General features: G+C 36.7%; 1 protein-coding gene across 1 annotated transcript; it reads left to right on the forward strand.

Moving 5' to 3' along the window:
• Nucleotides 1–6,794: 6,794 nt before the first annotated feature.
• Nucleotides 6,795–10,378, forward strand: LOC112007147 (uncharacterized). Its single transcript, XM_024039450.2, has 2 exons — nucleotides 6,795–7,269; nucleotides 10,019–10,378. The coding sequence occupies exons 1-2, from the start codon at nucleotides 6,972–6,974 to the stop codon at nucleotides 10,069–10,071; spliced, it is 351 nt and encodes a 116-aa protein (XP_023895218.1). The 5' UTR covers nucleotides 6,795–6,971; the 3' UTR covers nucleotides 10,072–10,378.
• The last annotated feature ends 297 nt before the right edge of the window (nucleotides 10,379–10,675 follow it).

The raw sequence follows: 10,675 nt of genomic DNA on the forward strand, positions 1-10,675 counted from the left end.
ATATATATATATACACGTTTAATGGTTGAACTATATATACAGGCTATTGATTTTATATAGATCAATGATAATTGATACGTCTTAATTCAAGGTTTAGAAAGGGATCATGACTAAGATACCTAAACTCTAAACCATGTAGAGTACACACATTAACTCATATAAAACATGTGCATATTATTAAGGATCATGTTAACGGGTGCCCTTAAGGCACTGGTTAAAAATCCATTTTAGGAAAATTTTGACACTACTTTTATGGGGAAATGGAAAAAGCTATCAAAACATTTATTATTATTTTTTATTTTCCCATAAAAACTTTCTTTAAATGAATTATTAATCATTACCCTAAGAGTATCCGTTAGCATTCTCCTATTATTAATTCATACACCATCGTTGTTATTCAAAACACTAGCATTTGGTTAAAACCCCTCATTGATGCATCACCCCGGGAGCGGCTCACCTCCAGTTTTTATTTCCCTTGTTTCCTCCCATTTTTAGACAGATGAATGACACCTGGAAGCAAATTGATCCAACAATTAAAAAAAAAGAAGCCAACTTGGAAAAATACAACAGTGAGTCAGTAATCTACCTGCCTCTTCCTTTTCTCTCTGGCTCTCCTTTCATATGCAACCGTGTAGCATCACCACACCACTCTGCAACTATGCAGCATCACAACGCCAAATTGAAAATGTAGAGCATAAATGGAAAGCCCAAAACCGACCATATTAGTCAAACTAAAATCCCAAACCATCTGTGAAAAGTTAAATCTCCCCATTGACGACCCTATCGTGTGCTTGCAAGAAAATCAATTGTTTTTCATTTTCGATTTTCAAATCAAGTTCGAAACCAGTAAGCTTTTTCGTCATTGAGGTTTCAAATCTCAGATGCTTTTCATTAAAAGATTACTCACAAAAATTTTCAGATTTCGCATCCCCCTCTCTGTCAAAATCTATCATCATTGAAATTTTTTAGATCTGCATGTGTTTTTTCTTTTCTTTTTTTGCTTTTCAGATAGTGAAAATTGAATGATTTTCACTCTTCTTGTTGTGTTTATTTCTCTAGTTGTAAAATGATGTTCAACTTGAGGAATTGAGAGATTTGTGAATTTTGAAAACTCCTTCAATCTTTAAATCTTCAACGGAGCATAAATAAAAAATCTGAATAAAGATTTTTGAGAGAGAGAGAAAGGGAGGTGTGAAACAAGAGAAAGGGAAAATGAGAGAAGGGAGATTGATGTGGGTGATCGCCCAGAAAGCTCCATAGAAGGATGGGTAGCTGTAGAAAGAGATAGAAAAAAGAAAAGGGAAAGCAACGCACAAATTGAGATAGAAATGTGGGCTTTTTTTTAACCTTTGGATGGTTGGTGTGCCAGATGTCATTCATCTGTCTAAAAACGGGAGGAAATAGGAGAAATAAAAACTGGGGGTGAGCTACTCCCCATCCCCCCTCCCTCCACTTTCTCATCTCTCTTACCCTCATAAGTGATGACATCAACCCAATATAGGTGGTAAAATGCTTGTGTCTTGTATTAGGGATGGCAATTTTTGCCCAACCCGCGGGTACCCGGTCCGGCCCGACCCTAATGGGCCGGGTTTTACCCGGTCCGATTAGGAATAGGGTCGGGTATGGGTTTAAAAAAAAACCCGAAGCGGGTCCGGGTCGGGTCTGGGTTTTATAAAAAAAAAAAAACCAGAGACCCGACCCGACCTAATATACATAATAAATCATAGAGGGTATACATTAAGTCATATAAAACGTTTGCATATACTAAAACCCCTATCAAACTCAAGATGGATAATTCGTTCCATGAATGACTATATTGGGGTATAATGTGGAATGAATCATGCAAAATGATAACAATGGTATCAAACAAACACAGTTGGGTATTGGAGAAAGATTGCACCAATGTCCAAATAGTGGCTACAAAGGCAGAAGGATGGCTACTTGGCTACATTGGTGGCATGTTGAATATCAACGGATGACAATGTCATGATAAAGCACATGAATTAATAGATTTCGCATAGATTAAACTCAAAAAGAATGAGTAATGCACCAATTAGTGTGACTCGGGAGCCACAAGTGGAAAAACAAATCCCAAAATTTGTGGATCTTGTATTCAATAACCCAATATAAGATATATATATATATATATACACGTTTAATGGTTGAACTATATATACAGGCTATTGATTTTATATAGATCAATGATAATTGATACGTCTTAATTCAAGGTTTAGAAAGGGATCATGACTAAGATACCTAAACTCTAAACCATGTAGAGTACACACATTAACTCATATAAAACATGTGCATATTATTAAGGATCATGTTAACGGGTGCCCTTAAGGCACTGGTTAAAAATCCATTTTAGGAAAATTTTGACACTACTTTTATGGGGAAATGGAAAAAGCTATCAAAACATTTATTATTATTTTTTATTTTCCCATAAAAACTTTCTTTAAATGAATTATTAATCATTACCCTAAGAGTATCCGTTAGCATTCTCCTATTATTAATTCATACACCATCGTTGTTATTCAAAACACTAGCATTTGGTTAAAACCCCTCATTGATGCATCACCCCGGGAGCGGCTCACCTCCAGTTTTTATTTCCCTTGTTTCCTCCCATTTTTAGACAGATGAATGACACCTGGAAGCAAATTGATCCAACAATTAAAAAAAAAGAAGCCAACTTGGAAAAATACAACAGTGAGTCAGTAATCTACCTGCCTCTTCCTTTTCTCTCTGGCTCTCCTTTCATATGCAACCGTGTAGCATCACCACACCACTCTGCAACTATGCAGCATCACAACGCCAAATTGAAAATGTAGAGCATAAATGGAAAGCCCAAAACCGACCATATTAGTCAAACTAAAATCCCAAACCATCTGTGAAAAGTTAAATCTCCCCATTGACGACCCTATCGTGTGCTTGCAAGAAAATCAATTGTTTTTCATTTTCGATTTTCAAATCAAGTTCGAAACCAGTAAGCTTTTTCGTCATTGAGGTTTCAAATCTCAGATGCTTTTCATTAAAAGATTACTCACAAAAATTTTCAGATTTCGCATCCCCCTCTCTGTCAAAATCTATCATCATTGAAATTTTTTAGATCTGCATGTGTTTTTTCTTTTCTTTTTTTGCTTTTCAGATAGTGAAAATTGAATGATTTTCACTCTTCTTGTTGTGTTTATTTCTCTAGTTGTAAAATGATGTTCAACTTGAGGAATTGAGAGATTTGTGAATTTTGAAAACTCCTTCAATCTTTAAATCTTCAACGGAGCATAAATAAAAAATCTGAATAAAGATTTTTGAGAGAGAGAGAAAGGGAGGTGTGAAACAAGAGAAAGGGAAAATGAGAGAAGGGAGATTGATGTGGGTGATCGCCCAGAAAGCTCCATAGAAGGATGGGTAGCTGTAGAAAGAGATAGAAAAAAGAAAAGGGAAAGCAACGCACAAATTGAGATAGAAATGTGGGCTTTTTTTTAACCTTTGGATGGTTGGTGTGCCAGATGTCATTCATCTGTCTAAAAACGGGAGGAAATAGGAGAAATAAAAACTGGGGGTGAGCTACTCCCCATCCCCCCTCCCTCCACTTTCTCATCTCTCTTACCCTCATAAGTGATGACATCAACCCAATATAGGTGGTAAAATGCTTGTGTCTTGTATTAGGGATGGCAATTTTTGCCCAACCCGCGGGTACCCGGTCCGGCCCGACCCTAATGGGCCGGGTTTTACCCGGTCCGATTAGGAATAGGGTCGGGTATGGGTTTAAAAAAAAACCCGAAGCGGGTCCGGGTCGGGTCTGGGTTTTATAAAAAAAAAAAAACCAGAGACCCGACCCGAGACCTGCCCCGAAACCCACCCCGTTTAAAAACCCGGTAGTTGAAATTACTAAAATACCCTCTATATATATATATATATACACCTAAGTATCTAACCCTAATTCCTCACCTCATTTCTTCACTCAGCCTCCCTGCCTCAATCAGTCAATCCGAAGTCCCTCTCCCTCATTTCAGCCTCACTCCCACCCTCCCTCACGCCTCCCTCCCTCAATCCGAAGTCCCTCTCCCTCATTTCAGGCTTTCAGCTCAATCCCACACTTACTAAGTAGAAAGATTACCACTGGTTCTACACAGACAGAAGAATATCTTGTTGGACCTTGCGAAGAGGACCCTCTCGCCGTTGACTGTTCACGGTATTCAGCTTCAGCCTTCAGGTATTCAGCTTAGTGTATTCGATAGTGCTAAGTTTTGTTTCCAAGCTTCAGGTATTCAGCTTAGTGTATTCGGTAGTGCTAAGTTTTGTTTCCAAGCTTCAGGTATTCAGCCTTCAGGTATTTGGTAGTGTATTCGGTAGTGCTAAGAATATCTAGTTTTGTTTCCAAGCTTTTTTTATAGTCTTTTTTCTTTTCCATTTTTGTTTAGTGTATTCGGTAGTGCTAAGTTTATTTATTTTTCATGTCCTTGTTTGTTTCCGTGGGTTATCCCTTAACATTGCATAGCTGTGGTTGCATTTTGACAGGGGGCAACACTGGAAGTTAGTGTATTGTCCTCAAAGGTCAGTACTTTGGATTATATATGTTTGATTCTATGCATTTATGTAAATGGGTTTGTTTTATCTTGTCCCTGCTTGAGCTCTATGCCTCTATCTTGATATTAAGGTTTTCCAGCTTCAGATCTTAGGACTCTTAGAAAAGTTGCTTCTTTTTTTTACTAAATTTCCTCTTTCACTTCTTTTGTTCTTTTTATATCTGGATTATTCTCAACATTAACTTAATTTCAATTTTAGCTTAACTCTGTTCTTTACTTTACTTTTATTTTTATTTTTATGTTTTAAACTTTTCATTTGTTTTTGGGATTGGTTACAAATTTTAGTTGAGAATAAGGTTGTTTTTTTATTTTTTATTTATAAATAAATAAATAATAATAAAAATTGGGTCAATGGCAGGAAATGAAATCCCATAGGACATTGTTGATGAAAAACAACAAGAACAGCAATAATTATAGTAACAGTAATTTACCTGACTAAAAATTTCACAGTCACACAAAGTCACAACCTCCTTCTCTCTATATAATATTGTACACAAACCATTAATTAATAGTAAATTGTAGTTAGCAAACTATATACGCACTTTGCATACATATACTTTGAGCACTTTTGGGTTAATTTTTTCCTTTTCTTTTCTCTCATTATTTTTTGATGTCATTTTTTGAGTCTATAGAGCTGGTTCTTCTCTTGTTGGACGACGGGCTGCAGCCATTATAGCACATTGGAGATGCCTATGACAAGTGATCAAGTGGTCATTGGTGAGTCCTGCAGCTTGCATAAAGGAATGAACCACTGTTGGACCAACGAACCTGAAACCCCTCCTCACTATGTCTTTGCTAATGCTCTCTGATTTTGATGTCTTTACTGGTATCTTGTGCCCCATTTTGTATTGGGTGGAGATCGGCTTGTGATTGACAAATCCCCAAATATATTTGTCAAATGATCCAAACTCCCTCTAAATCTGTAATACCAGAATTTGCAAGACAACAACAAACATTTAGAATCTAACAAAGTGTAATACTCTAATATACTACCAAAATAAAAAATTAGTGTTCAAGACGTGTAGATTTATTGATTTATGATTAGTAGCCTTAGCCTATGATTTGGACTGATATGGCATTTGGGCCACGTTAATTATTTAGGCTTGAATAATGAATATGCATGCTTAATGTAGGCAAAATCTGGGCTTAAATCTGGGCAAAAATTGGGCTTGAATCTGGGCAAAATTTGAGGTTAAATCTGGGCTTGAATTAAAATTTGGGCTTAATTTTTTTTTTTTTTTTTTTTTTCGGTTGGGCCACAAATTGGGCCCAATTCCTAAACGGGGCCCGCGGGGCCCGGCTGGGGCGGGTCCGGGCCCCGGGAAAAAACCCGGTATCCTAAACGGGCCGGGTCCGGGCTACGGGTCTTGCCCCGCGTGTCGGGTCCGGGTATGAAAAAACCCGGCCCGAATCCGACCCGTTGCCATTCCTATCTTGTATGGACCTTACCTACCCCATGTTGGTTTTGAAGAATGGCAAAGTAGTGACACTACTAAGATTCTTATGATCCAATATCATCCTGCCGTGTGGCCATTTATACTTTTGAATAACGAATATCTTAAAAAAGATTGATGAAATACATTTTGAAGTTCATAATTTAATGGTAGTTTTAGATTAAACGTAATGTTTCCAAATGTTCAAAATTAAATCATAAATTTTTAAAACATTTCAATTGAAATTTTATATATATATAATTTAATAGTTGGGGAAGGGGGAGATTTCACTGAGGAATAGCAAACCATATACTCATTATGCATGATACTTTTAAACTGAATGATATTGTGTAGTTTGGAGTAAAATAATATTCATATGTAATAAACAAGCGTTGAAATAAATGTCAAAGTTTTGTTCAAAGAGTTTTTCATTAAAGGCATCATTGTAATAGATTTATGGTTATTATGAATTAAAATATTTTTTTAAAAAAAGAGTTTTAACGTATGACGTTCGCTTCTGATGATAGCTTTTTATCATCAGATCAAGACACAAATTAGTTCTTAGTGTAGATAGAAATTGAACTCCAAATTTCTTATTCAACCATCTAAAATTTTACCAATTGAGCTAACTGGAACATTTGGAAACGTGAAGTTTTTTCATATAACTTTTGTAAAGTAAGAAGCTTATTATTAATCAGAAATGTAGCTAAGGCTATAAAGGAAAACAGCCTAGTCCAACCAAATTCAAATAAAGCTGGGTGATCGTGATTTGGGCTCAAAGCCCATGACCCACTTCGACGACCTATCACCATTAGACTCAAATTTCAACCCCAATTCCACCGAAACCTCTGAGAGTCCGAAATCAGTGAGCAAAGCACAGGGGCTTTTCTTCTTCTTCTTCTTCTTCTTCGAACCCAGCAAGTGACCCTGTTTCTCTTCTTTACAAAACAAAATGGAAATGGCGAACAAAGTGGCGAGCACAGTTTTGAAAGCGACGAACAACAACACAGTGATCAACATATTTTTAGTGGGGTCGTTCGTAGCGCTTAGCGTGAGATCGGTGAATCAGCAGCGGGACATCGAAGCAATGGAGGCGGAGAAGGATTCGCTCACCAAATCCAACAAGGCCATGAAGAAGTCCATGTGGGATTGGAAGCAAAAGCTTTACGCTGAAGCCTCCACTGACTCTGCTCTCGTTCCGCTCGCTAGACTCAAAGCCATCTATGGCGAAGTCCCAGCTCCCAAAATCAGTACTCTCTCTATTCTCTATTTCTTTTTTCATATGTGTATTTGATTGTATATATCTGTGTACGCTTGTTTTCTTGCTTTGAGCTTAAACCCTTTTATTAAGGGTTTATGGAATTTGGACTCCAAGGGGCCCTTAACTGTGTATATGCAACGTTGAGCTGAATTTGAGAATGGCTTTGAAGGTGATTTTAGTAGAGCTATCAGAGAGGGACAGGCATACTTTTAGTTTTCATTTCTTCGTGAGGAGTAGAGGTTTACGCTTTTGAAACCATTAAATTATATAGCCTTCACCGTTAATGGATGCTGCCAAGTGTGAACAAAGTGAAGGAATTATGGGGTAGATTGGGCTCAATGCTGTTCTGTGTGAGGGATTCCCATGAAGTGGGCTTATGGAAGAGTATTTTGAGTAAGTGGGGAGAGTTATTTTAGCAGTGATGTTAGGGATGGTCCACGAGTTCGGGTCTAGCATGACTTTGATGGGGAAGATATACCTTTCAGACTTTTGTTGCTAGAGCTTCAAAGATGTCATGAACAAAGACGCCATTGTGGCTTATTATCTGGGCTGATGGTCTATTGGGAATTTATAGTAGTATGTGAGGCTTAGCAAGGTAGTGAAGACTGCGAATTGGATTCTTTGTGTTTTTTGTTTTGTTTTTTATTTTTATTTTTAAATTGCTATAATTTATGGCAATATAAGTAGAACTATATGTCCTCCCAAAGTCCTGATCAGCAGTGTTGGCATGCTTAAGCCTGTAGATTATCTCAGAAAGTGAGTGAAGATTATTATAGACCAGTATCGTATGTACAATGTACATAGTTAATGGTGAGAGAGTAGATTGTGTTCTTCACTGCACGACTAACTCAGCTCTACGGTCTCATTTTCTCTTTATTGGGGATTCATATTGAAAAAAGGAAAAAAAATCTCTCTTTTGGGGTTATGTGATATGCGGTTCAGTTGTTGAGAGTTTTCCTATTTGAGAGGATGGGTTAGGAAGCTTTCTAGTAGTGTGAAGTGCCGTTTTATTATGTGTTGTTTGCCGCAATTTGAAGACATCCAGTGGTACTAAGCTCTCTCGGTAAAGGGTTGAAGTGTTTCCTTTGAGGTTTGCGATGTATGGCAGCAGCCAACCATTTGGCTTTCTCATATGTTTTGAGTTTTTTGATCTTTAGAACTTCTAGAATTGCCTATGTCTGTTTAGTTTTGCAGTAAATATTTTAGGGTAAAATATCATTTTCATCTCTAAACTTTCACAAAATTTCATTTTTTGTCCCTAAACTTTCAATTTTTATTTATTTATTTTTCCGTCCCTAAACTTTGCAAAATATTTTACTTTTCATCCTTCTGTTTATGTTCCATGTGGCTTAACGAAGTGCTGACATGGTATTTGACTTGGACCAAACTAATTTATTTTTAATCCTAAACACGGTGCAAAATGATTGGCACAAGTGGATTAAAATTTTTCAGTGAGACATATTTGCCCCCACACCCACACATCACAATCCAAAACTCAATCTAGTCTCAAAAATCCCCAAATTTGAAAGGCTAAAACGGTGAAACCCCAACGCCAGTACTGCGGCTTCAATTGGCGACCCCAACTAGAAATCCAGAACCGGCAAGCCAAACCTAGTGATGGAGTACTGGCAACAGAGTGTTCAATGGTAGCCTTCCTCCGCTGTTGAAGCTAACAGATTCAGAAGCAACACAGAAGAAAAGACAATTTCCTTTACTTCTTCGAAAGTCTTTGAGGACTAGGGATTTTAGAGATTGACTTGCTTGGTTTGGTTTGGAGTAAAAGAGAAAATTTTGAAGGATTCTTTGGCATCTTTGGGATGGCCGAAAGTTGCCCTTGGAGGTTTATTAGAAAACCTTGTTTTGGCCCTCTTTGTTTTTGATCTTGGGGTTGAGGTTTTTCTTTTTTCTTTACTTGAAATTTACCTTGATTCTTGTCTTGTTTTGAAGATTAGTCCATGATATGCCAAAATTTTGATATGGGTGTATGGTTTGATACTGAAATGGTGTTGTTTTGTATTGAAAGAGGACATAATTTTGTCTTTCTTTTTACGAAGTTTAGTGAAGTTATTACTGAATTGGTGTTTGATTTTTGGCAAATTTCTTGCTGTATTGTTTGAAATTTGTGGGATAGCTAAGCTCTGTACCCATGTACCCATGTCTTGGTTGAAACTTTAATATGGACTTCTCTATAATTGGTGGTGGGAGTTGCCGTACTTCATCAGCAGTACTTTGTCTCCAGGTTGGGGTCGCCATTTGGGTTGCTGATTTAGGCCGTGAGACAAGGCAATGGTATTGGGGGTTTCAGGCTATTTTTTCAGCCTTTCAAATTTTGGAATTTATGGGATTGGATTGAGGATTAGATTGGGTTATGGGTGTGGGGCAAATTTGTGTCACTGAAAATTTTTAATCCACGTGTGCCAATCATTGTGCGGCACGTGTTTATAATTTTAAAAATAAATTAGTTTGATCCAAGTTGTAAACTGTGTCAGCACTCCATTATGCCATGTAGGACATAAATTAACGGACATAAACAGAAGGATGAAAAGAAGAACGTTTGCAAAATTTAGGGATGAAAAAAGAACTTTGAAAGTTTTGGGACGAAAAACGAACTTTTATGAAACTTCAGGGATGAAAATGATATTTTACCCAATATTTTATATTGCAGTGAGTCATATAACCACTTTCTGGACCATTTGCCCTATAAATTATAATCGCTTTTACATTTATGGATGTGCCAGGCGATTCACCGAAGGAAGATGCAAAATCATCTGCCTGCAATTTTGTAGTGTGAAGTCATATTTGCCGGTACGTGAAGATACAAGCATTTCAGGCACATTGGAATGCTGATGGAAACTGTACTTGGGTTATGAAAAGCCAGTCGGATTTGTATTGTTCCTCGTTTAATTGGTGTGCATACCAGAAAATATTATAGAAACCATGAGTAGCTCCAAATTTACCCAAAATCTTGTTCTTTAAAATCCATTACTTGGGAGAACAGCAAAATAAACAAGCAGCTGTGTTTTGTGTTTTTGTAAACCTCATTTTATTATTTCATTTCTTGAAAGACAACCATTTTAAAAGATGAAGGATTATTGAAATTCTGTTTGTTGATACAACTTCAACCATATATATATGCTTTTCTAGTTTTAGTTGTACGTGCCAGCCGTGTCCATCTCCTCAAAATTTTATTTGATAAACACTCCTGAAATGAAATTGTTGTTTAAGCATAAAGTAAAAAATATACAAAAATGCAATAGATAATTCTAATGTTATGATAATTAATTTAAATTAAAAAGACTAATTATCTCTTGGGATAATTTGATCACAAAATTTCCTAAAAGTAGTTTAAAACTCGTAATTATACCAAGTCAAAAAAAAAAAAAAAAAAAAAGCTA

This window comes from Quercus suber, unplaced genomic scaffold (assembly GCF_002906115.3).
Source record: "Quercus suber isolate HL8 unplaced genomic scaffold, Cork oak 2.0 scaffold_722, whole genome shotgun sequence".
Lineage (NCBI taxonomy): Eukaryota > Viridiplantae > Streptophyta > Magnoliopsida > Fagales > Fagaceae > Quercus > Quercus suber.

Excerpts from the sequence above, each read along its gene's own strand:
- LOC112007147 (XM_024039450.2), top strand. The coding sequence starts at position 6,972 with ATGGAAATGGCGAACAAAGTGGCGAGCACAGTTTTGAAAGCGACGAAC. Across the intron at positions 7,270-10,018 it reads AGTCCCAGCTCCCAAAATCA|GCGATTCACCGAAGGAAGAT; the intron begins GTACTCTCTCTA and ends TGGATGTGCCAG.